This window comes from Ovis canadensis, chromosome 5 (genome assembly GCF_042477335.2).
Source record: "Ovis canadensis isolate MfBH-ARS-UI-01 breed Bighorn chromosome 5, ARS-UI_OviCan_v2, whole genome shotgun sequence".
Classification (NCBI taxonomy): Eukaryota; Metazoa; Chordata; class Mammalia; order Artiodactyla; family Bovidae; genus Ovis; species Ovis canadensis.
Genome location: NC_091249.1, coordinates 21378023 through 21404329, shown reverse-complemented (window position 1 = coordinate 21404329; position 26307 = coordinate 21378023). Strand labels below are relative to the sequence as shown.

The 26307-nt window shown below is 52.7% G+C and overlaps 2 protein-coding genes and 1 long non-coding RNA gene across 4 annotated transcripts in view; 2 read left to right on the top strand and 1 right to left on the bottom strand.

Moving 5' to 3' along the window:
- The first annotated feature begins 1453 nt into the window (after window positions 1–1453).
- FAM32A (family with sequence similarity 32 member A) lies at window positions 1454–7942 on the top strand. The gene is made up of 4 exons (XM_069589185.1): window positions 1454–1629; window positions 1748–1889; window positions 6508–6561; window positions 6804–7942. The coding sequence occupies exons 1-4, from the start codon at window positions 1478–1480 to the stop codon at window positions 6870–6872; spliced, it is 417 nt and encodes a 138-aa protein (XP_069445286.1). The 5' UTR covers window positions 1454–1477; the 3' UTR covers window positions 6873–7942.
- Window positions 7943–10345: 2403 nt separating this feature from the next.
- LOC138440156 (uncharacterized) lies at window positions 10346–13124 on the bottom strand. Its single transcript, XR_011256936.1, has 2 exons — window positions 12526–13124; window positions 10346–10659 (listed from the first exon to the last, which is right to left on the bottom strand). It is a non-coding gene; the product is annotated as an uncharacterized lncRNA (long non-coding RNA).
- Window positions 12108–26307, top strand: part of AP1M1 (adaptor related protein complex 1 subunit mu 1) — a 29440-nt gene continuing 15240 nt past the window's right edge. Inside the window, exons 1-5 of one of the 2 annotated variants that reach the window (XM_069589183.1) lie at window positions 12108–12391; window positions 17910–18066; window positions 20654–20721; window positions 22371–22501; window positions 23834–23981. In XM_069589183.1, coding sequence (XP_069445284.1) covers window positions 12350–12391; window positions 17910–18066; window positions 20654–20721; window positions 22371–22501; window positions 23834–23981 — 546 coding nt within the window. In that variant the 5' untranslated portion in view covers window positions 12108–12349. Of the gene's footprint in view, window positions 12471–17909; window positions 18067–20653; window positions 20722–22370; window positions 22502–23833; window positions 23982–26307 lie in introns of both variants that reach the window. The other variant, XM_069589184.1, reaches the window with a different exon arrangement.

Sequence of the window (26307 nt, the reverse complement as noted above, 5' to 3'; positions counted from 1 at the left end):
ATTTTTTTAAATTACATATTCCACAGTTAATGTTTGTGTATCTTTTGTAATCTGATAAAAAATAAATAGTTGCACACCACTGTGAACGTATTTAATGCTGAGTTGTGCCAAAGAATTGATGCTTTCAAATTGTGGTGCTGGAGAGTCCTTTGCACGGCAAGAAGATCAAACCAGTCAATCTGTAAGGAAATCAACTCTGAGTATTCAATGGAAGGAATGATGCTGAAGCTGAAACTCCAATACTTTGGCCACCTGTTGCGAAGTATTGTCTCACTGTAAAAGACTCTGATGCAGGGAAAGATTGAAGGCAGGAGAAGGGGACGACAGAGGATGAGATGGTTGGATGGCATCGTAGACTCCATGGATATGAGTCTGGGCAAGTCTGGGCACTATCTGGGAGATAGTGGCAGACAGAGAAGGCTGCTGCTGCTGCTAAGTCGCATCAGTCGTGTCCGACTCTGTGCGACCCCATAGACGGCAGCCCACCAGGCTCCCCCGTCCCTGGGATTCTCCAGGCAAGAACACTGGAGTGGGTTGCCATTTCCTTCTCCAATGCATGAAAGTGAAAAGTGAAAGTCAAGTCGTTCAGTCGTGTCCGACTCTTCGCGACCCCATGGACTGCAGTCAACCAGGCTCCTCCGCCCATGGGATCTTTTATGCACGAGTACTGGAGTGGGGTGCCATTGCCTTCTCCGAGAGAAGCCTGGTGTGCTATAGTCCATGAGGTGGCAGAGTCAGACACGACCCAGTGACGGAACAACAAACAACATGCACGTTGCAATGCTCGTGAAAGATTACAATTTAAATGGGTGCATTTTACTGTCTATAAATTGTACCCCAATTAAATCGATTTTTTAAAATATTTTAAATACCACAAAAGTATTTCACATACTATCCTCATTTACCTGAAAAACTAACGATTACTTATACGGTTTACAAAATTAGTTTATCCATTGAACCCTCAAATATGGCAGTGACAGATAACACAATATCCAAATACGTGCAAACCCCTCAAGAAAACGTTGCTGTGCTGTGCTGTGCTTAGTCGCTCAGTCGTGTCCGACTCTTTGCGACCCCATGGACTGTGGCCCATCAGGCTCCTCTATCCCTCGGGATTCTCCAGGCAAGAATACTGGAGTGGGTTGCCGTGCCCTCCTCCAGTGGATCTTCCCAACCCAGGGATGGAACCCAGATGTCCCGCATTGCAGACGGATTCTTTACAGTCTGAGTCACCGGGGAAGCCCCAAGAAAACGCTGAGTTTTAGGAAATACGGGCTCTGTTCAATTGGCTTCCCGGGTCCAGGCGCCCAAGGCAGGGGAAATCGGGGACGGGAGCCAAAGTCGGCAATATTAGCAGGAGACAGGATGCAGAGCCTGGGACTAGCTTGACTCTCCCTGCCAGCCGCCCGGAACCCGGAAGTGTGGCTTAGGTCAAGATTCTAAGGCCGCATGCGCACCGCCTAGATGACCAATAAAAATGAAGGGAGGCGGGCGTGGGGGAGGGGCTATCAAGCCGGAAGTGTGGCGTTTTACGACCCGAACTTTCCAGGAGGCCATGGAGGCTTACGAGCAGGTCCAAAAGGGGCCCCTGAAGCTGAAAGGCGTCGCAGAGCTCGGAGTGACTAAGCGGTAAGCCCTGAGATCCTAGGAGACCCTGTACTCTCTTCTTTAAGCCTCTCCCTGAGACCTCTGGGTGTCGTCCTCTGATGCGCCGTTGTCCACCTCTCCTACCCAACTCATCTTCTAGGAAGAAGAAAAAGAAAGGCAAAGACAAGGCGAAACTCCTGGAAGCGATGGGGACGAGCAAGAAGAACGAGGAGGAGAAGCGGCGCGGACTGGACAAGCGGACACCGGCCCAAGCGGCATTCGAGAAGATGCAGGAGAAGCGGGTAAGGCGGGTGGGAAGCCCCGGGATGCCTCTCATCGCGGGTCGGGGTCTCCCTGGATGGATTCAGAGGCAAGACCCGGGACGCACGGGGGAGGGAGCGCGGTAGAGAGAACCTTAATTCCGGGGAGAAGATAGTGCGTGAGAGGAAGAGTTCACGGGGGGCAGGACAAGAAGGTTCTTCGGCCGTAGTGAACCACAAAGGGGAGAGACGGAGACCCAGGTTTAGGTTCCAACGCTGTCGCTCATTTGCCCCGTGACACTGGGTCAGGGACTCACCTCTTGGTGCCTCAGTTTCCACAAATATAAGGGTCAGGATAATGCTGTCTCCTGAGAGGGATGGAAACTTTGCATGAGGTGACGTGGATAAATGGCACTTAGTCTGGCATAAAGTCAGCGCTCAGTTGTTCGCAGTTGACGTTAAATGAGCGTACTCACTGCTGTAAGTCACCGCAAAGTGTTTCCATGACAACTCTGACAGCTTCAAATATGTTGTATTTTCAAGCTCTGATGAATGAATTCTCTTCATGTTAAATATTTAATAAATTCGGGTGACGAAAGGATAGGTCAGCGTGGGATAGATAAGTTCTGCCCATTATGCTTGGGGAAGGGAGTAATCAGTCTAGGTCCCGTGGTTCCCGCGAGATGCTGTTTCCTCCCCCACCTCCCCACTCAAGACAATTCGGCAATGTTTAGAGACTTTTTTTTTCTTTTTTTACAACTTGGGTGTGTTGAGGGGTGGGGAGGAGTGCTGCTAATGCTTGAGACAATGTGTGCACCCCCACCCCCACCCCCTGCCGCCCAACGCCCAGCAAAGATTGATCTGGCCCAAAATGTCATTAGTGCCCAGGCTGAGAAACACTAACCCTGGTCTTGGTGATTTGGTCCAGTAATATCAGCAAAAGTTAACTCATTTCTTCTAGGCCTAATTGAGTCATAGGAGAAAAAAGAGAGAGAGACAACTAAGTGGCTTTGACAAGATTGCGTCCCATTCTGTCTCTGCTGCTCTTGATGATGTAACTCTGGGCCAGCTGGCTCACCTCCCACACCTTAATTTCTTCATCTCTATAATGGACTCAAGTCCCAACCTCAAACCTGTAGGTTTGTGGTGAGGATTTAACAAGTGAATGTACTTAAGCTGCTTCCTTAAGGTTCTAGTCAGAGGCAGGGCTGGGATTTTACTGCTGGAATTGGGATGGGATGGGAGAGAGAGGCTCATGCGACTGTCAAAGTGACCAATAATGGCCCCTCAGAGTAGGGCAGTCATAGTGGAAGTAACGGAAGGTATCAGGTTTGGGATAGGTTTTGAAGGAAGAATAGCCAGATAAGCTGATGGGTTGGGTGTGGGTTGGGAAAGAGGAATCAAGGATGATCAAGATTTTTGCTGCGAGAAGCTGGGTGAATGGAGGTACTGGTTTACTGAAATTGGAAGGACTGTAAGTAAAGCAGGTTTCTATAAAGTGGGGGAGCAAAATCTTAGTTTCAGGGACTTCTTGGGCTTCCCAAGTGGCACTAGTGGTAAAGAATTCACTTGCCAATGCAGGAGACATAGACCCAGTCCCTGGGTCAGGAAGATCCCCTGGAGTAGGAAGTGGCACCCCACTCCAGTATTCTTTATATATATTTTTATATATATATATAATTTTATTTATTTTTGGCTGTAATGGGTCTTCATTGCTGTGAGGGCTTTTTGTCTAGTTGTGGCCAGCAGTGGCTACTCTTCCTTGTATTGTGAGGGCTTCTCATTGAAGTGGCTTCTCTTATTGCCCCACTTCAGTATTCTTGCCTGGAAAATGGCAGAGGAGGCTGATGGGCTACAGTCCATGGGGCAACTGAGCAACAGAGCGTGCGCGCGCGCGCACACACTCTCTCTCTCTCTCCCTCTCTCTCTCTCTCTCTCTCTCTCTCTCTCTCTCTCTCTCTCTCTCTCTCTCTCTCTCTCTCTCTCTCTCTCTCTCTCTCTCTCTCTCTCTCTCTCTCTCCCCCTCCCTCCCTCCCCAATGGTTACGAATCTGCCTTCCGCAAGGGACGTGGGTTCCATCCATGGTCAGGGAACTAAGATCCACATATCTTGGAGCAGCTAAGCCTGTGTGCAGCAAGGCAGCGTGCATGGCAGTGAAGACCCCGAATGCCGCAACAAAGACCCAGTGCAGCCAAAAAAAGAAAAGATCTTGGTTTTAGAAGTTAAATTTGAGTGCCCATTAAAAATTCAAGTAGAGAATTGTCATGGACATTCTTTGATACCTGAACCTGCAGTTTGGAGGAAAGGTCTGGGTAGTTGTTCTGGGGCTGCATGAGATCCCTCGAGGAGGCATAATGACAGGAGAGGTCTAGGATCAGACCTGTGATGCTCAGAGGGTGGGAGAGAGGAGCTTGCAAAGGAGCACAAGCCAGAAGGATACCAGGAGAGAGCATGTTCGTAGGAGCTGAGTGGAGAAAGCGTTCCAAGAGGAAGAAGCGGGACTTCCCCGGTGGTCCAGTGGTTAAGCAGCCACGGAACTAAGATCCCACAGGCTGCGGGACAGCTACACCCAACTGCCACAACTAGCGAGAAAGACCGAACACCACCATTAAGAGCCCACCCTCACACAGCCATAAATAAATCTGATTTACCCTGAATTCCTTTAAAAAAAATTTTTTTTAATTAGAAGCGATCAACTGCACTCCAAGGCGTTAGTTGGCGTTTATGATGGGGAGGAGAGGAAGACTGATTTGAGTGGATCCAAATGGGGATGGGGAAAGGCAGAGGTGGAGACAAGGATTTGAAACAAGTCTCAGGAGATTTGCTGTCAAAGGGAATGGAGAAACTTCTCCAGCTGGAGGGGTAGAAGATCAAGGTGAAATTTTTGTTGTTGGAAATGAAGTACTCCTGAGGGTTTTGTTTGACAGAGGACAGGGGTGTTGGGGAGCAGGTGCAGGCAAAGCGAGGACAGTTGGGAAATGCGGATTCCCTCATGAAAGAGTGTTGGATTGAGCACAGTGGGTGTTATAGGCTGGACAGCTCCTAGAAGGAAGGCTCCAGCCTGGTGGAAAGGGTCAAGGCTTGGCATCTCCAGCTCCATCACCCACTCTTCACTCTGGTCCTGGTTTTTTCTCGTCTGTGAAGTGGGGTATGTGGCAGCACCCATGCTAGCCTGTGAGTTTGGTGCATGGAGTGGGAGGAGGGAGGGCAGAGCCCCGCCAAGTGCCTGGCATTGGCGACAGCTGGCAAAGTCAGCATGGCCTCTTGTGAGCAGACATGGACCCCACTGGGCTTACAGCAGGAAGAGGCAGGGATGGACAAAGCAGAGACTTGAGAGAGAGAGGGAGAGTCAGCTAGGTGGGCGCCAGCTGGATACAGAGGGAGATGAGGAGGCAGCAAAGGAGACGGCACAGCGGCAGCCTGCAGTATCTCTCAAGCTTCCCTGGGTTGGCTGGATTTAACTGGGTGCTGCTTCTGCTGGCCTCCCTGGGAACCTGGTATAGCCAGGTGGCAGCTGGAGCTGGAGCCCCAGCCAGGCTGGAACATCCGAGGTAGCTTCACCATGGTGTGTCTGGTACCTTGGTGCTCCTTCTAGGACATTCCTCCCCACACATCATCTCATTCTCCAGGTCCGTTCTTTCCAGGAAGGTCATCAGACTGCCTGCATGATGACTAGCTTCTAAGACCTCTTCTTATGTTTTCAGCACTGGCACTGAATTCTGTTAGGTAAACTGTGTCACAGGACCAGTCCAGAGTCAGCATGGTAGGGGACTGCACCAGGGCAGCAGTACCAGGCAGCTGGGTTCATTTGCAGGGGAGGTGGGGGAGCACCACAGTGAGTTGGCCAGTAAGTGAGAGCCGGGTGTGGCCCCAGGTCAGTCTGACTCTGTATCCCATGCTTTTAACTCATACCAGGTACCACTGGTGTTAAGCAAGGAATGGGGTAGGGCATGGTGGTTACAGGATGGATGTTCCAGAATTATGCTTGTCAAGGTGATCTGGACCTTGTAGCCCTCTTGACACTGTGTACCATCACTCAGGAGGCTCAGTGGTAAAGAATCTGCCTCCAGTACAGAAGATACAGGAGACACGGGTTCGATCCCTGGGTTGGGAAGATCCCCTGGACAAGGAAATGGCAACCCACTCCAGTATTCTTGCCTGGAAAAATCCCATAGACAGAGGAGCCTGGTGGGCTATAGTCCATGGGGTCGCAAAGAGTCGGACGCGATTGAGCACACACACACTGTCACTCAAGCTCCTACTGTGTGTCAGGCCCTTTACCTTCCTCATTTATCATCCTTCTTCAGACCTCTTCTGAGACTTTTCTTTTTCTGCAAACTGGGAAAGCAGTCAATTGCCCAAGGATGCAGGAAGCATATATACAGCTCCCACCAGTCTCTCCTTAAGTCAATGGTAGTATGTCTCCCACCACTAAGACCAAAGGGCAGCTGATGTGAGTTCCTAGTGGCGCATGTTTTGGCCAGGCATCCCTGTTGGACCCTCCTGAGTGGAGTCGAGGGAGGGGCGGGGTGTATATCCTGAGACCTCCAGCCATACTGAGTGTGAGAGCCAGGCTGGCCCGGGCTCTTGTCTTCCATCCGGTGCTGGCCTGGGCTGCACCAGGCATGTGAACTCACCTCCACTTCTCTCCTCCCTTCAGCAAATGGAAAGGATCCTGAAGAAAGCATCCAAAACTCACAAGCAGAGAGTAGAGGTAAGTCACGTGCTGGTGGGGGAGACTGGGCCACCTAGGGGCCAGGCTGGGCCAAGAGGCTGGGAGCCTGGCAGAGGAGCATTGGAGTGCTGGCAGATCTACCCAACCTCCCCAGGGTCAGGGCATCCAGAAGGCCTGGCAGGGTGGATTTGAGAGGGGGTGGAGGTTCACTGAGGAGAGACAGAACGTGGAGAAAGGGGACTGGGCACTGCTGACATGGCATTTCCCCTCGGCTTTCCCAGGACTTCAACAGACACCTGGACACGCTCACGGAGCACTATGACATTCCCAAAGTCAGCTGGACCAAGTAGCAGGCCCACCCTGGGTACCAAATGGCATCAAGGAGGAGCAGAAGGCAACGTCGGCTATGTTTGGGGCCTTTGGTATTTTCTAGAAACGTTCTTGTGCACACATCCTTGCATCTTCTGCTGAGACACTGCTTTTCAAAGCTGTGTGTCCTCATTCTGGAACTTGATTAAAGTAAGACTGTCCTTTTCCTCAGTTTTGATTTCTCAGTAGCACATAGACGAGAGACCTCTTTAGTTTGAAAAGTTTATTCAGAGATGAAGGTTATTCTGGGTAAGTGCCATGGAAAAGTGTTCTTAACCCCAAATTGCCTCTGACTCTTCGACAGCCAGCCAGCTGGCTTTGCATGGATAAAACTGACTCCAGAGAACAAAGAGCTGATGTCGTCGTGGCCCTGAGCATGTACATCCCTGTAGAGCCCTGCACGGCCTGCGCTTCTAAGTTCCTTCTAGCTTGGGTCTTGTGCTCTCCTAGGGCCTGGAGAAGCCACTTGGAGCTCTGTAGCCTTCAGACTGCTTCCTCAGCCACCTGGCCAGTGAGGCAAGACAGCCTGGGAAACAGAACCAGCACCTAAGGCACCGATGGAACAACACCTTGTCCCTTTTTGATCCTGTGGCCAGCGTGTAGCCTCTTCTCCCAGCATCCCCATTCCAGACATGGGTCTAGCGGGTGTCACCATGGCAGACATTGCCAGTCAACACAACTTTCTTTGTAAGGGAACCCAGTCAGACACAGCCTGCCATCTTACCCTCAACCCTGGGCTCCAAGCAGCCCCCTGTATTTATTCAGAGTTGGTACATTACATTACGCATTTGGCATTCACCAAGGCAGAGCTCCAGCACAGACAGACGTGCCCACAGTTGAAAGGAGGGACTCAGGTCCCCATGCTGGAGAGCCAGGATCTTCGAGGGCCTCTGTGTCCCCACCAGATGAGGATCAAGTTGCATTTGCAATTGGGAGAAAGTGTGTTGACAGAGATGCTGAAAGAATAAGAAAGGGAAGAAAAACCAAGTATTGGGTTTGGGGACTGCCACATGTGGAATGCAGAATAAAACAAAAAAGCTATTAAATATAAGTCTGAGTAGCTTAATTACAGACTGTTTGACTACCACTAGAAATGTTGCCTCTTGTATTATCACTCACAGAGAATGTCCATGCTACAAAACCACTATCCCTCAATTTGGAAAAAGTAGATGACACGTTTTCACCTGTGGTTTGCAGCCCACCTTCGGGAGGTGACGTACTGTCTCATTAGCAGTGGCTCCTTGGGGCAGATTCCCCCATTGACTGGAAGGCGCTTTCAGGCCTTTACCACCCATGAGTCGGCAGCTGGGGTCTTCAAGCATGATGTGGTGGTGCTGTGAAAAGCATGCATTGACAGTGGGGAAGACAGCTGTTCCAGTTCTCCCTGCCCATCAGACCACTCCAAAATAGACTGAAAACAGTGGGCTTTCTCTCTCATGATTTTGTGGGTTGATGAAGCTCAGCTGGGAGGTTCTGCTTCATGAGGTTTAGTTTATTTCACGTAAGTTACAGTGACTTGCATGGCGCCAGAGGTCTTCCAGAATCTCTCTTCTTGTAACCGATTCCATGGGGCCAACACAAGTCACTGCCAAACCCTCTCTGGAAGGGAACTACACAGGGCATGGACAACCAGGAGATGTGGTTTACTGAGGGCCGACGGTCTACCACAGTGGTTCTCAGAATCTATGGTAGGCTCCCCTGGGGAGCATTAAGAACTGCTGATGCTGGGACTTCCTGGTGGTTCAGTGGTTAAGAATCTGCCCTCCGGTGCAGGAGACATGGGTTCCACCCCTGGTTGGGGAACTAAGATCCCACATGCTTTGGGGCAGCTAAGCCCAAGCGCCACAACTAGAGAAGTGTACACACCCAACAGAAAGCCATACACTGCAAGAAAGACTGCAAGAATCAAAAAACACGCCGGTGCTTCCTGGGTGGGCTTCCATTGTGAAGGTTTTTCAGAGCTCCCCAGGTGACCCCAGTGTGCAGGAAAGTGAGAGATTCCGGTCTAGCACAATCAGTATGGTCTTTTTCGAGATGTCACAGAGGGCTTTTCATTGACTGCAGCTTCCCTGGTGGCTCAAACAGTAAAGAATCTGCCTGCAGTGCAGGAGACCCAGTTTCAATCTCTGGGTCAGGAAGATCCCCTGGAGGAGGTAATGGCAACCAACTCCAGTATTCTTGCCTCGAAAATTCCATGGACAGAGGAGCCTGGCAGGCTACAGTCCATGGGGTCACAAAGAGTCAGACACAACTGAGCAACTATGGTCCTATACATTTACTGCCAAGGATGAAATTCAGGTGTGATTCAAATTCCTCCAAATATGGAGAAAAACAGGTTACAAGTAATTTATGTATATTGTTCAGAGCTTCACTGGTGGCTCAGACAGTATAGAACACCTGCAATGTAGTGTGGGAGACCTGCGTTCAGTCCCTCCGTTGGGAAGATCTGGAGAAGGGCATGGCAACCCACTCCAGTATTCTTGCCTGGAGAGTCCCACGAACAGAAGATTGCAGAGTCAGACACGACTGAGCAACTAAGCACAGCACACATACTGTGACAGTACTTTTGGCACCTAGAAGTCTGTTTCCTCAAAAGATTTTGTCCTCCTAGCCCTGCTGACACTGTATTAAACATCTAAAATGCCCAGGTGCCATTGTTAGTCGCCAGTCCTGTCTGACTCTTTGTGACCCCAGGGACTGCAGCACACCAGGCTTCCCTATCCTTCACTATTTCCTGGAGTTTTCTCAAACTGCTATCCATGGAGTCGATAAAGCTATCCAACCATCTCATCTGCCTCCCCCATCTCCTCCTGCCTTCAACCTTTCCCAGCATCAGGGAATTGGCTGATGCTGGGAATTTTCCAGTGAATTGGCTCTTCACATCAGGTGGCTGAAGTATCGGAGCTTCAGCATCAGTCCTTCTTATGAAAATTCAGGGTTGATTTCCTTTAGGATTGACTGGTTTGATCTCCTTGCTGTACAAGGGACTTTCAAGAGACTTCCAGCACCGCAGTTCAAAAGCATCAATTCTTTGGTGCTCAGCCTTCTTTATAGTCCAACTGTCACATCCATATATGACTACTGGAAAAACCATAGCTTTGACTGTATGGACCTTTGTCAGCCCAGAGCAAGCCTGAAAAGGAAATGCTTCATAATGGGAGGTGTTACCCATTATGGTTTTTCTTTTTGTCTTACACTTTTGTCATTTCCTCAGTTTTTCCTCAGTAAGATATTTGTAATTAGAAAAGAGACATGTTTTTCTAAAACACTGCAATAAATAAGGGAAGAATGAGGCCAGGTAATATAGGATTTCTTAAGACAGTTGGTGCAGACTTTGTCTGCATTGTGCAAGAATTCTTCCAGCCCAGGATTCACTTGATAATCTTTAAAGATTTGTCATCAAAATCTTGGCTGTCTGCATTACCAGTGCCAAACAGGAATACGGAGACAGTTATGGAGGAGAAAGAAAGACTGGCTTTATTACTTTGCCAGGCAAAGGGGGAGCACAGTCTGCCAGCATCTCAAGAATGGTGTCCCACGCCCCACCACCATCTGCCCCCATGAGCAGGGAAAGGTTACATTGGCTGAGTATGTGATAAGGATCAAGGCAGTAACAGTCCTGTATTTTTTCTTCTGCAGGGTCCTACGTGGTTCATGCTTCTAATCTTGATGAGTCTCTTTCTCGGGTGGTTTTGTTGCTGCTTCTTTGATTAGCAACTCTTCTGCCCTTTGGAACTTAGAGAAGGTCATGGAGGCCAAGAGCTCTGCCTACAAGGAATGGGGGACAAAAGGACCTCCATGCCCCAGGGTCCCACAGGGCCCTGCTCAGCATCAGTTCTACTTTTCTCCTCTGGATTTTCTTGTAATTACATCTCTACCCCAAGTATAGTATATATAATCACAGAGTTGCAAAAACTCTCTTTCAAAACCCCAAATGGAGGTAATAGGGAAGATAAAAAGATAAGTGAGAGGCAGGCAGCCTGGGTAAATGGTTCTGACACTGATGGACTGGGCCCAGGGCACTGTGATGGTTCATTGGGATAAAATGCAGGCATTTCTCCAGTGTTCATAAAGCAAAAGAGACATAATTGAATTAATCAGGAATCACAATCTGTATTACCCACAGTAACTGCTAACTATAGTAATCACATATTTTTGCCTATGTTCAGTGGGGTGTGGTGTTCAAGAGATCAGTTCAGGCAATAAACTGGCACACTTGTTCACTGACAAGTGTTAACACTGACAGGTGACAGGCACTGTTGATAAGACTCAACTTAGGGCCATTGAGAGAATTTGTCTGACCTCTTTCCAAGTAACCACCCGCTTTGTTGATGTTGTTCAGTCCCTAAGTTATGTCCAACTCTTTGCAACCCCATGAACTGCAGCAAACCAGGCTTCCTTGTCCTTCAGTGTCTGCGTGTTTGCTCAAATTCATGTCCATTGAGTCAGTGATACCATCCAACCATCTTACTGCTTCCTATAAACCTACACAGCATTTTAAAAACCAGTGACATTTCTTTGCCAACAAAGATCCAAATAGTCAAAGCTATGGTTTTTCCAGTAGTCATGTATGTATGGATGTGAGAGGTGGACCATAAAGAAGGCTGAACAATTGATGCTTTTGAACTGTGGTGTTGGAGAAGACTCTTGAGAGTCCCTTGACCTGCAAGGAGATCCAACCAGTCCATCCTAAAGGAAATCACTCCTGAATATTCATTGGAAGGACTGATGCTGAAGCTGAAGGTCCAATACTTTGGCCACCTGATGGGACTCATTGGAAAATACACTGATGCTGGGACAAATTGAGGGCCCGAGGAGAAGGGGATAACAGAGGATGAGATGGTTGGATGGCATCACTGACTCAATGGACCTGAGTTTGAGCAAGCTCCGGGAGTTGGTAATGGACAGGGAAGCCTGGCGTGCTGCAGTCCATGGGGTCGCAGAGAGTCGGACACGACTGAGTGACTGAACTGATAAAGGGTGTCACAATTGGTGACTGTATATTTGTTTCCTAGACTTCCCCACCAGACTGTGAGTTCCGTATGGCTCTGGGTGGGTTCCACCACCAGGATTTTCTCACCTAATTTGGCCTGCAAAGTGGGAGTTTCCAGCTGCTATGGCTTCACCCAGCCTGGCACCTTACAGAGCCCAGCTTCAGTTGGCCCCGCCCGCCGCCTCCAGGCCTCTCCCGGCCCCGCCCCTCTGGGCTTACTTCCGGGATGCTTGAGGGAGGAGCGGGAAATAGGGCACATCGGACAAACTGCGCCTGTGCACAGTGCACCCTGCGCCGGCGCATTCTTGACCGCTCCTCCTCGGCCGGACATAACGGTCCGCGCGCGGCTCCCCCGACCGGAAGTGGAGAGGAACTGTCGCGGGGTGCGCCCGGCCCGGCTCACCGCCTGGCAGTCCCCGCTGTCGCCGCCGCCCTCGGCTTCTGCCGAGGCTTTCCGCAGCCGCCATGTCCGCCAGTGCCGTCTACGTGCTGGACCTGAAGGGCAAGGTACCAACGGCTCCCAACCCTCCGCGTTGCCAGGCAACCGGCGGGGGCCTCGCCCCTCGGGGACCCACCCTGTTGCTAGGTAACCGTCCAATGGAGCCACCTTGGTCTTAGGCAAGGAAGCCGTTTGGCCTCACCTGAGGACTCCACCCTTTTGCTGGGTATCCAGGAAGGGGTCTTAGGTCTGCGAGGCCTGCCTTGTTGCTAGGTAACGCGGTGGGCTGCCGCAGTTGCCAGATAACCGGCTGCGCGACCCTCATCCCCACGTCTGTGGGTTGGGGGTTTTAGGCCTCTGTGGAAGACCGGGGCAACGCGAGGCGGTGGAGAGCGCGGGCCGCAGCCGGCTGGGAAGCCAAGCCTGGCGCCAAGGGGCTGCGCGACCCTTGACCAGCGGTGGTGAAGCGTGTCGGGGACAGTGTACCTTCGGGCCAGTACCGCCCTCTGGGAGCTCGGCCCGTTTTGTTTATCCAGCGATTTTTGTGTATTAGTCCCTGAAGCAATTTCTTAACGTTCACGGTGACACTGAGTTACAAGGGCTAGGTGAGGTGGTTGGCGGGAGTGCTATTTTCGCAGAGGGAGAGACCGAGGCACAGACAAAGTGCCCACGGTCACATCGGTCACAGAAAAGTGGCGGCTCTAGGAGCTGAATCCAGAGTCATTTATTCATTTAGCTGATATTTGAGGAGCAGTTACTAAATGCCAAGCAGGGTGCTAAGCCTTGGGCTGCCTTTGGTGAGCGGAACCAGAGTCAGTCCCTGAACCTTGTCCTTCTGGAGCCCACGTCTGGTGAGTGGGAGGGACACTCATCTTAAAAAGCACAAATAAATGTAACTTGCTGTGGTGGAGCAGTGAGGCTCTAATAGAGTCAGCCTCCACTGGGGATAAGGGAGCACTGCCCAGGGGGAGTGACAAACCCGCTGAAACGTGAAGGAGCAGTAGAACCCTAGGACCCGCTCCCAGGGGGCCTTTCTGGGGGGGGTTTATGAGGGATCTTGAAGCCTTTCAGAAGTGGCCTGCTGCCTTCCCCCAAGTCTGTCCTGGCTAGAGGGCAAGTGAGTATCTGGTCTCTTGCATTGAGGAGTAACAAGAGTAGGACAGTTTGTTGTCGTTCAGTTGCTAAGTCCTGTCCGACTCTTTTTGCGACCCCGTGGACTGTAGCCCACCAGGCTCCTCTGTCCATGGGATTCTGCAGGCAAGAATACTGGAGTGGGTTGCCATGCCCTCCTGCAGGGGGTCTTCCCAACACAGGGATCGAACCCATGTCTCCTGCATTGGCAGGCATGAACAGGCAGATTCTTTACCACTGAGCCACCAGGGCTTCCAATGATGGGACAGTGCCAACAACATTTAACCAGCCCCACATCAGTGAGTGAGGGAAACATGGGGGCCAGTCCCAGGTGGAGTGGGCAGGAGTGTGCCCAGAAGCAGTAGGGAGTGAAGAGTTGAAATACCTGCCCCTTGCTCCCTCGCTCCCTCGCTCCCTCCCCCCAGTACTTTCCCAAACCTCTCTTAAGTGGGTTGCCTTCCTTGGATGCCACCCAAAGTCAACAACTAGTGAGGCCCTGTGCTCGGCTCCCTTCTGAGGACAGGAGGTTGAGAAGGTTGAGTCCTTGGAGGCAAGGAAAGACACAGGACACCCCAGGGGTGGGACGGTCCAGTATTCCCTGAGTTTTTGTAGCATGTTCTTTTCTTCTTCTTAGTTTTAAATACTTATTTATCTTTAATTGGAGGAGAACTGCTTTACAGTGTTGTGTTGGTTTCTGCATATATCAACACGAATCAGCCATTGGCATACACGTGTTACCTCTTGAACTTCCCACCCACCTCCAACCCCCCACCCCATGTAGCGTGTGTTCTTGTTTCCTCCCTGGCCACCGTGTCACCAGAGGTCCCGCAGGCTGCCTCCTCAGATCACTCATTCCTCCAGCAAACATTTCATGAGCACCTTGCATGCAGCAGGTCGGAGGCTGAGCTCAGAACCTGCCCCTGCTGCTCAGCTGCATGACCTCAGGCAAGCGTGGAAACTTGCCGAGCAGACACACGAGACAAGTGCAGCACCAGCCCTGGTCCACAGTCGCCATGGGCCTTGAGGTCTTGTAGGGGAGGTGCATGGAAGCTGACGGATCCAAGCAGCTGCTGGATCCAGGTGATCAGTTAGCTACCACGGCAAGGTTGAGGCCCTCAGGGAACGCAGTTGCCCAACCTCAGTGTGGGCTGGCAGAAGTGCTTACAAAAGGCTTCCTGGAGGAGGGAGATGCCAGCGCTGGGCAGGCGACCAGGTGGCAGTCAGGTGGACGCGGAGGTGTCACACTAGGCCCACAGATGAGGGGCAGCCCTCTGAGGCAGGGTAGTCGTGGGTAGTGCTGGATCCTGGAGGATGGGACCCAGAGGGCCGTGGGTGAAGGGGGTCCAGAGGGGAGAGCGGGAGGAGACCACTTTGATCCCAAGAAAGAACAGCCGCCATGAGGAGACTGTAGCCTGGGAGAAGCCTGATTATATGTGTCTTTCAGAGGAGGCTGCCGTGGGTGGGTTTGCCTCCCATCCTCCCTGACCATGCCACATTTATTATTCCACGCCCCTTGGACCTCGTGTTTTGAAAGTCTGCCTTCTGCAGAAACTGCGTTCAATAAAAAAGGAAGGTAATGGGACATCAAGGAAATTCACAACCACACGTCTGCCTGCCAGCCAGCACCTCTGATCTCCAGGGAAACTGGCGAGGCCACACTGAGCTGATGGAAAGCCCTCTAGGACGCTTCGCTGCCCTTCTCTCTCGCCTCTGCGGCTTCTGGCACCACTACTCTGCTCCTCGGCAGCTTCCGCTGGCCTCGGGGTTGCTGTGTCCCTGTTCCCCGTTTCTCTCACTGCTGCCCCTTCTCTCCTGCCCTCCCCTCGGATGTGGGCTCCTCTTGCTTGGGCCTGGCATGCCTCACGTACTGTTGCTCTGCTTGGGGTAGGCTTTGACTCATTCATTCATTCATTCCTATTTTTCGGCCGTGCCTCGCCACCTGCAGGATCTTAGTTTCACGAGCAGGGACTGAACCTGTGTCCCCTGCAGTGGAAGCTCAGTGTCTTAAGCACTGGAATGCCAGGAAAGTCCCAAGGCGCAGGCTTTGATTTCTGTCACTGTGCCAATGACCCCTGAATTTGTACCAGAGTCCAGAGCACTCATTTGGAGATCTGCGGGCCGTCAGGACACCCTGGAGGTCTCACAGCCGTCACAAACTCGGCATTTCCCCAGATGAGCTCCGCACCAGCCCCCAGCCCTGCTGTCTCTCGCCCTCTCAGGGAGTGACACCGCCATCCACACAGGTGCCCATTTAGAGACCTGGGCATTATCCTGCCCTTATTTGCCTCACTGCCACGCTCACTGCAGAGACATTTACTGAGTAGCTGCTATGGGCCAGGATCCGAGGCTGCCCTCACTGTACTTAACCAGTGCTCCTAGGTACCCACCGTGGGCTCTGCCTCCCATCCCATGGCTTTAGCTCCACTGTCCCCTCTGCCTCTATCCCACCTGTATCCTGAGGGCTCAGTTTGACGGTCTCACCCTTGCAGAGTCTCTCATCTCCCTTCAAGCAAATAGCTCAGTGCAGGGACCCTGTTTGTCTTGGTCACCCTGGTGTCCCCAGGCCCCGCATAGTGTGTGGCGGAGAGCATGAGTGAGTGGGCCTCTGCAGCCTGTGTGATGAAGGCGAGCAAAATACATAACTCCCTGCTCTTTCCTCAGAATATACTGGGGCCTCAGGGGCTCCGTGCCAATTGCATCCTCCAAAGTTGGATAACCTGGAGTAGAAGGTGGGCTTAGGAAGCCCAGGAGAGCCATGTTTATCGAGTGGAAGTGGCCCTGCAGGGAGTGAGAAGTGGGGTTAGAACCTGGCTCTCCTTTGTTCACTGTATGACCTCAGGCGGGTGGTGCCACCTCTCCAGACATCACTGTTCATTGCTTTAAAAATATCAGTCCACTTTGTAGTGGGTGGGATTTATACGAGGCAGCATATATTCCTGGCAAAGAACATATGAGAGGGTATGTCGTAGTCCCTGGGCCAGGCACCCACAAGCTCACCCACTGGGTGCTGGGTCTCTAAGAGGCCTTCTGAACAGCAATGAGTGCACAGGGTCCCTTGCCCGTAGGCCACAAAGGAGAAACTAGGAAAGGAGGGTTCTTTCTCGGTCACTCGACCACTCTCTCTGGCTTGCAGCAGTAAGACAACGTATTTTATGAAACGAAGATACTGTGGGAAGGAAACGGCAACCCACTCCAGTATTTTCCCATGGACAGAGGAACCTGGCGGGCTACAGTCCGTGGGGGTCACAAAAGAGTCGGGCAGGACTTAGCAAGCATGCGCCAGCAGAGGTCCTGAGGCAGGCGGCTCCCAGGCTGGTCGGCGCAGTGGTGCCATTCTTTGCACATGGCTGCGTCCTGCAGCTGGCTGGCCTCAGGGATGCACGGGAGCAGCAGCTGCCCTGGGCAGCATCTCCACATAGAGCCTTGCTCACCGTGGTGTAGCTTCACGCCTCCTTTTCTTTCCTTCAGTGAGTTACGTGTAACTGACTGTGCTCATATAAAGCATATCGTTTGATGAGTTCAATCACTGTATACACCCAGGAAACCAGGGGCACACACTCTGTCACTTCCTAAAGGTTCCCCACACCCATGCTTGTCCAGCCTGTCCCCAGGCAGTCACTGATGTATTTTCTGTTACCGTTTCCCGGGATGTGTTTGTTTAGGTGGGATCACATAGTTCCGGTCTCCATCGTCTGGTTTCTTTCCCTTGGCTCAGTGATCCTGAAATTCCCTCCTGCTGTCGCCGGTGTCAGGAGTCATTCCTTTTCGTAGCTGAGCAGTTTTCTGTAGTGTGGTTGGACACAATTCTTGTCTCCACTCACCTTTTGAAGGATATTGGCATTCTCGCCAACCTGAGTCTACTTCAAATAATGCGCTGTGAGCATCCGCACATGTGTCTTCATGTGGACGTGTGGTTTCCTTTCTCTTGGATAAATAAATACCTGAGAGAGGAATGGCTGGGTTATAAGCTGATTTTAGCTTTCTGAGAACCGGTCAAACTTTACCAAAGTGGTTGTCCCATTTCACATTCCCATCAGCAGTGATGCCACACGCCGGGACCCATAAGAGAGGCGAGAAGGGTTTCTTTTCAGGCCACAGGCGGGATCTAGTAGGTGTGCACACTCAGCAGTGCCCCTCTCCTGACAGAGCCAGAAGGGCAGGTGCATGAGCACAGCGTGGAGGAGGTCTGCACTTAGAGCCTGCAGGACACAACCTGGCGTCTCCCCGTGATTCAGTCCTGGACTCTTGCCCCACAGCCGCCTCCCAGGGCCCCCATACAGGACTCTCAGTAGCCCCAGTAGATGTTCACGTGGGGAAGAGCTTTCCTTGAGGAATTCCCTGGGGCGTGGAGATCGAATGGCCCTTTGATGGACAGGCGTGACTGGGGTTCCCAGGAGGGCCGGAGGGTGGTGGAACTCAAGGTAAAAGTGCCTTCCCTCTCTCCCACCCGCCCAGGTGCTCATCTGCCGGAATTACCGCGGCGACGTGGACATGTCAGAGGTGGAGCACTTCATGCCCATCCTGATGGAGAAGGAGGAGGAGGGCATGCTGTCGCCCATCCTGGCCCACGGGGGCGTCCGCTTCATGTGGATCAAGCACAACAACCTGTATCGTATCCCTTTGTCGGGGGTGGGGATGGCTCCTGTGTGGGCTTGTGCACACACACACACACACACACACGTGCAATTGAGAGCTGCTGTCCCCAGGGCTGGCTGGATCAGGCTAGCAGGGGGCCATCAGGCACAGCCCTGTCTTCTGGAGCTCCCTGCTGCCTAAGGATGACAAGTGGGATAGAGGTCCAAGGAGCCAGGACGGGTTGCTTGGGGAGGGAACATCCCAGTGGAGACCTGCAGGAAGGCCAGGTGTCTGCCTCAGGTGTCTGCTGGCACGAGGCATGCTAGGCCTGGGTGAAGTCTCACTCGGCAGCTGCAGTGGGGGTGACTGGAGCCCTAGAGTGGGGTGCATGGCAGGAGCGAGGCCCAGTGGTCAGCAGGGTGTGCGCTGCAGGGCCCTGTAGACAACCACCTGAATGAAGTGTGTTGGAAAGTCTTGGGAGGGTTTCAGGCAGAGGGCTGACACGGTCTGATTTGCATTTTCTGCATTTTCTCTGGCTGCTGAGTGGAGACCGGACTTCAGGGATCAGAAGTAGACATAGGAGGTGGGGGTGGGCAGAAGCCTGGACTGTGAGGGGTGGTGGGATACAGAGAAGGGGAGAGATTCTTCCCCACCCTGCCCAGATCTCAGAGCCCCTTGCTCTCAGGCCCATGGGGAGGCCTGGCTGAGCCAGTTCCCATCCAGGAGGTCTGACCAGCCATCCCGTGGCTTTGGTCAACCCCGCTGGGTGCATTCTGGTATCTGCACTGCTGCGGGCAGAGCCTGGCTCTGCAGCCCACAGCCCCGTGCTCCGGTCGCCGTGTGGCTGGAGGCAGGTCCTCACCTCCGCCTGGCCCAGTGACAGCTGTGACCCCTCCTTGCAGCGCTGCTTGCATCAGCCGAACTGTGGATGTGCATCACGCCCAGCCACCACGGGCTCTGTCCTCTTTTCCATGTTCTTGGAGACAGACGCGACCTTGCTAGCAAAGATGTGGTCCACGGGCCAGAGCATCCCCTGGGAGCCTGCTGGGAATGCAGAATCCTGGGTCCATACAGCCCTGCCAGGTCAGAGCTGCATTAGAGCAGGGCTGTCCCTCATGCTGTGTGTGCACGTTGCGGGGTGGAAGGCGTTGGCCCGGGGCGCTTGCCCGCTGCCCTGAGGCCTGGCTCCCTGCAGTGCACCTCTGTTTCTTCACCTCTCTCTAGAAGGGGCAGCTCTGCAGAGTGGGGCAGGCAGCCCGTGAGCCAGGAAGAGATTGTCTGAGAAGCTGCCCTGGGTCTGGGCATGGTTGCCCAGCTGTGGGGGGTGGGGGAGTAGCAGTGCTGGCTCAGCAGGAGCCGTCAGACCAGTTCCCAGTGGGGCCCTGGTGTCCATGCATGGGCAGCCAGTGAGGAGACAGCGAGGGCTCGTCCCTCTGGATGCCAGTGTTCAGCGCACCCTGCCTGAGTGGGCATCTGCTCACCTCCAGCCCAAGTTCCATCGTCAGGTGGCAGTCTCCAAGCCCAGCCAAAGGGTTGGAGGTGCCCGTTGCCCCTCCTTAGAAAGCACCTGGAACCCGTGTTGCTTGGACTAGGGAAGCCAGCACTCCCCTGATTGGCCCATCGTCCATTTCCTGGGGCCCTGTGCTGGGCCAGGATGAAGCTGGAAGTGGGGTGAAGATGGCCCCTTTCTCCCTCCTGGAGCCCACAGCTTGGCACTGGGGTGGCCAGGGTGCAGTGCAAAGGAACGGTTCTCCCAGGTGATCAAGCCCTTAGGGAAAGAGGAACAGGAAGTTCCCAGTACACACTGACCCCAGGAGCTGGGGACACGTCCCCATGTCTGGAGTGAGTGCCAGTTTACACACATCACCTCGGTGACTCCACTCCCAGGCCCCTATTATGTTGATATCGTTGTTCAGTTCCTAAGCCACGTCTGGCTCTTTGTGATCCCATGGACTGTTGCCTGCCGGGCTCCTCTGTCCATGGGATTTCCCAGGCAGGAATACTGGAGTAGGTTGCCATTTCCTGCTCCAGGGCATCTTCCTGACCCAGGGATCGAACCCACAGCTCCTTCCTGGCAGGTGGGTTGTTACCACTGAGCCACCTGGAAGCCCATGGGTGAGAAAATAGAGGCTTCATTCAGAGGGTTTGCTTCAGGGGGAAGGACCCAGGCTGGAGCCAGAGTCGAAACAGGCTGGGGAGCTGGGAACCTCAGGAGGGTCCTGTAGGCGACGGGCTTTGGAGGAGGGCAGATTGTGCTCCTGGTTTCCGCTCCAGGATGAGTCCCGCTGCTCCCCTGGGGCTGCTCACCTTACTGAAGTGCCCTCTGCCACACCTCGGGCTTCAGCCCTCCGCTCAGGCGTCGCCTCCCCTGGGCAGTGCCCCTCACCTGGCCGCTGGGGTGGGTTTCCTGTGCCCCTGCTGCCCCTCTGTCAGCTGAGCGCTCCCTGGGAGCCGGGACTGCCCCTGTCTATGATCACGGTGCCCAGGCCTGGCTCAGACCAGGAGCTGGGGAACCCTGAGGGCCGAGTCAGTGACTGGGGGCAGCGCCAAAACACGGAGGGCACGGGAGTCTGGGCGGTGGCAGCCCCACGTCTGAACGCTCCTTAACTGTGGCCGCCGTGCAGTGGTCGCCACCTCCAAGAAGAACGCGTGCGTGTCGCTGGTGTTCTCCTTCCTCTACAAGGTGGTGCAGGTGAGTTGAGGCTCGGGCCGTGAAGGGCGTCCGTCGCCCTGGCCCTTCAGGTGCCTCCCCATCTCGGCCACCCGAGGGCTGCAGCGTCCCTGGGGGAGCTGGACCCCAGGAACAAGCCTGAGGGAGCTCTACCTGACCCGTGAGTGGGATGCCCCGGCCTTATTCGCCCCTCTGCCTGGTGAGGAGAGGGAAATGGACAGGAGGCGAGGCTCAAGCCAGGGGTGTGCCCTGCTTCCAAGAGGGACAGGTGTGCCCCCAGCTGGCTGTGGAAGGCTGGAGAGTGACCCGCTGAGTCAGGGATTAGGGAGGTGGGTTAAGCAGGAGGAGGGTGGAGCCAAGTTCTGCTCAGAATCTCCTTGGGGGGCCTCTAAAGGCACAGTGGCCTGAGGTCCCACCTTAGAGAGGGGTGACACATGCCAGGCCCAGCTGCCAGCAAGATGGGGAGACAGAGCGGCATGTGAAAAGGCCCTGGGGCAGAAGTGCCTGTGGTGCCCAGTGTTCCCGGACAGAGGGTGGAGCTGTCAGCAGGGTGGCTGGGCTGGGCTTCAGGGTGGGACTTGCTGCACAGGGCCTAGTGAGGCGTTTAGGTTTTGTTACAAGTCTGATGAGAGGGGGATGCCTTTAAGCAGGAGACTGACAAGACCTGATTTAAGATCCTCTCTGGCAGCTGAACAGGAAAAGAACCTAAAGGCAGCAGGGAGGCCAGGGAGGAGGTAGATGGAGGGGCCTGGCTGAAGTAGGGGCTTCATGGGGTTGAGAGTGGACAGTCCGACCCCGGAGGCTTGGGGTGCACCCGGGAAAGCTTTCATACTCCAGATGGTGCCATGTGCAGCCTGCTCAGCAGTCTCCTCCGCTCCACAGTGGGGGGCAGGGCGGTGAGGACATGGGGCAGGAGAGGCCCGACGTGCAGGCTGAGGGGCAGCCGGCATCCCCAAGCTGTCGTGGGCCAGTTGGCGCTGTTTGTGATTTCCGAGGAGCAGCCCAGCAGTTGCGGTCCTGGGGTGTAGCGATGGGGAAGCGGGAAGGAGGAAGGTTCTCCTCCCTGCAGTGACTGGCATTGCCTTCCTTCTTCCGTGTTTATGCTCCTGAAAGACCTTCTGTCGAGTTCCTCTTCCTCTTGGCTCCCCCGGTGCCCCTGCTTTCACCCTCTGAATTTTCTGTTGAAATGGGGCAGGCTTATCTGCAGGCACAACGGTACGGACTGGGGTTCAGGGAGGTCATGAGAGGCCTAAAGAGCTACTTGTCCTGTCCGCAGGGGCCCTTGTCCCTCATCTGAATCACCCCTGACTCAGAGGCAAAGGGTCAGGGTGAAAGAGAAGCTGGGAAGGGGTCCCAGGCCTGGAGGTGTTTGTCAGGGAAAGGATAGTGGGCCTGCAGGGGTGGGAACTCGGGCTTCTGAGCAGGTCTCAGAGGACCCCTGCACACCCCCAGTCTGGTTCCCGTGTCACAGGCAGCCACTGCTGTCCTCCTGCCCACATTCCCTGAGCCCAAGACCTCGTCCGAGCACTCCTGGGAACCAGGCACACAGCTTATGAACAGAAGGGCTGTTGGCAGGGGCCTCGGGGCACGAAGTGCAAATGAACTTGTACAGGCGTTCATCCCTCCTCATCCCTCCTCTCACTGATCTGCCTCCCACGGCAACACTGCAGGTATTTTCAGAATACTTCAAGGAGCTGGAGGAGGAGAGCATTCGAGACAACTTCGTCATCATCTACGAGCTGCTGGACGAGCTCATGGACTTCGGCTACCCCCAGACCACAGACAGCAAGATCCTGCAGGAGTGAGTGGGTGGCGTGGGGCCCGGGGACAGGGCTGAGCGGGGGTCAGGCCAGGCGATGTCACTGTGTTGAAGTCATGCGCAGGTCTGGAGGTGCAGGGGGCAGATGTGCATTCCCGTTGCTGGTCCCCTGCCTGTCTCCAGCCCACCAGAAGCTTTCTAAGTTCCTGGGGCAGCTCTGGCTCCTTTCCCACTCAGCATCACTGCCTGGCGTGAGCGCGCCTGCTGTTGCTGGGCCTTCATTTCCATCCACAGAAGTGCGCTCAGTGCCTTGTTTCTGGGGACTCACCTGCTGCTGTTCTGCTTTTGTTTTTCAACACGTTTGTTCAGGTCTGACTGCTTTGGGTTCCAGTTAGCACACGCAAGGTCTTCTTGCAGCATGCAGGCTCCACTCTAGTTGTGGCATGCGGGCTCCAGAGCCAGTGGGCCCTGTAGTTTGCGGCCCGAGGGCTCTCTGGTAAAGGGGCATGGGCTTAGTTGCCCCATAACCTGTGGAATCTTAGTTCACCGGCCAGGGATCAAACCTGCGTCCCCTCCATTGGAAGGCAGATTCTCAACCACCAGACCACCCGGGAAGTCCCACTGCCTTTGTTTTTACTGTCATAAATGAGATTGTGATGAAAAGTCTCCCTCCTTTGGAATCCTGGGCACCAAATAATGGTCACCGTTGATTAAGCACGTCTGGGGAAGCAGGCCTCTTGTGAGCACTTTTTTCCATTTCAGTTAGTCAGAGCTGCTGTCTTCCCATCTTACAGGGGAAGGGACTCTCTGAGAGGCCGTGTGACTTAAGCACACCCCATATCTGTTGTTCCACAAGTGGAAGCAAACGGGCTTCCCAGGTGTCTCAGTGGTAAAGAATCCACCTGTCAATGCAGGAGATATGGGTCTGATCCCTGGGTTGGGAAGATCCCCTGGAAGAGGGCATGGCAACCCTCTCCAGTGTTCTGGCCTGGGAAGTCCCATGGGCAGAGGAGCCCAGTGGGCTGCAGTCCACAGGGTCAGGTGGCACGTGACTTCTGACTAAACAGCGAGTGGAATCAGGGTCACCAGGTTACTCTCCCAGGGAGGTCGGTGGTCTCTGCATGCCCAGCGGGGAAGCATTTCATGCCCACTACTTGTTTTCCTCACCAGCGCTGTCTCCTTGCTGCCCTGCGACTGAGATCTCTGTCCTCATAGTAACTGAAGAGTTTGTTGGGGTTTTGGAAATCGTGATCTTGTTGTGTTAAATGGCCCCAGGTGAAACCAGAGCCTGCCTCTCCTGGCGCCTGCTACAGGGAGGGGCTGTTTTCAATATGGCAGTGCCTGAGCCAGCTAACTCTGAGCCTGGGCCCACAGGTACATCACCCAGGAAGGCCACAAGCTGGAAACGGGGGCCCCACGGCCCCCAGCCACTGTCACCAACGCAGTGTCCTGGCGCTCGGAGGGCATCAAGTACCGGAAGAACGAGGTGTTCTTGGATGTCATTGAGTCCGTCAATCTCCTGGTAGGCTTCCTTTGTTTTTTAAAAAATGTTGTCTTCTTCGTGATTGGAAATAAAAGCAACTTGACTTTTAAAATTAGCAAGGCCCTGAGAAACAGTTTCTGTGTGATAGCAGATCGGCGGGATTCGGTCAGGGCTGCTCACTGCAACCCGAGCTTGTTTCACCTGCGTTCGTTTCTGTCCTTATTTAGAATGAATGCATGCATATCATTAAAAAAGAAATGTATAGGGTTAGACAGCCAAGGGCTCCAGGACTTCCTGGTGGGCCAGCGGCTGACCCGATGCTACCACTTCAGGAGGCCTGGGTTCGACCTTGGTTGGGGAACTAGGATCCTGCATGCCTCCAGGCAAAAGTGAAGCAATAATTAGAAAGCGAGCAAGCGCAGGGCTCCGCAATCAGAAAGGCCACATCACAGAAGGATTCGTTGTCATCTTTCGGCCGCTCCTGCTGTAGGTTTACAGACATGTTGTTTGTGGAAAACTGAGAACGTAAGGTGTAGTTCTACAGCTGGCGTTTGGAGTTGCTTGGGGTTTGGTTCTTATTGTTTTGTGCATGTTTGTTTCTTTCGTTTTGTTTATTAAGTTGTTAGTTGGTAACTGACCACATCTTCTGTGAATTTAGCACGTGTACAGACTTGTACCCATTATCATAACCGGGCATCAGAACAGCTCCATCACCTCAAACACCTCGCCCATGCTGCCTCTCGGCAGCCACGCCCTCCGCCTGTTCCCGCCCCTGGCATCTGCTCCTGCGGCCTCCGTCACAGTAGCTTGGTCTTCCTGAGATTGTCGTATGAGTGGAGTCATACAGAGTATGTCAGTTTGAATCTGACTTCTTTCAATATATGGCCTTGAGATTCATCCAAATTGCTCTGTTTATCCAAAATTTATGTCTTCTTTGGTTCATTTATTTTATACTCTGAATCACAGTTGGTTTATCCATTCACCCATCAGAGGACATCTGGGTTGTTTCCAGTGTTTGGCAATTGTGAAGAGTTGCTATGAGCATTTCTGTATAGATTTATGTGTAGACAGAAGTTTCCATCTCTCTAGGGCAAGTACCCAGGAGTGGGATTGCTGGGTCATATGATAAGTGTATGTTTGACTTTATAGGAAACTGTCCATCTGCTCTCCAGTAACATTTTTGCATTTTCATCAGCAGTGGGTGAGAATTCCAGTTGCTCCACAGCCTTGCTCAACGGTTTCATTTTTGCCATCCGGCTAGGCATCTCATCAAGGCTTTAATGCACATTTCCCTGATGGCTAATGATGTTGAGCATCTTTCTGTGTGCCTCTTCCTCATCCATATATCTTTGGAGGTGTGTCTCTTCATGTCTCTGATCATTTTTAAGTTGAGTTTGTTTTCTGATTGTTGAGTTTTGACAGTTCTTTGTGTTGGATAAAGTCTTTTTTTTTTTTGTCTTTATCCAATGTGATGTGTGCTCTGCAAATATTTCTCCTGAGTCTGTCATTTTTCATTCTGTTGGCGTTGTCTTTCACAGAGCAGAGGTTTTTGAGAAGGTCCACATATCCAGTATTTTGGGGCTTCCCTGGCAGTCCAGTTGGTTACCACTTCACCTTCCAATGAAGGGGGTACAGCTTTGATCCCGATTGAGGATCCAAGATCTCACATACTTTTCAGCCAGAAACCAGAACAAAACGGAAACAGTGTTATAACAAATTCAATAAAGGATTTAAAAGTGGTCCACAGAAAAAAAATATTCAGGAAAAAAACCAAAATATCAAAATTTTAAACTGATTATGCTCTTGGTGCCATGTCTGAGAACTCATTGCCAAACCCAAGGTCACAGATTTTTCTCCTAAGTTTTCTTCTAAAAGATTATAGTTTTATAGTTAGATCTATGATCAATTTTTAGTTAACTTTTATGTAAGGTATGAGGCTTATATCAATATTTTGCACGTTGAACAATTTTTTTCCTTGTTCTAACATCATTTTTTATTTTTTAATATAAATTTATATATTTTAATTGGAGATTAATTACTTTACAATATTGTATTGGTTTTGCCGTACATCAACATGAATCCACCATGGGTGTACGCGTGTTCCCCATCCTGAACCCCCCTCCCTCCCCCTCCCCGTACCGTCCCTCTGGGTCGTCCCAGTGCACCAGCCCCAAGCATCCAGTATCATGCGTCGAACCTGGACTGGCGACTCATTTCATATATGATATTATACATGTTTCAATGCCATTCTCCCAAATCATCCCACCCTCTCCCTCTCCCACAGAGTCCAAAAGACTGTTCTGTACATCTGTGTCTCTTTTGCTGTCTCGCATACCATCTTTCTAAATTCCATATATATGTGTTA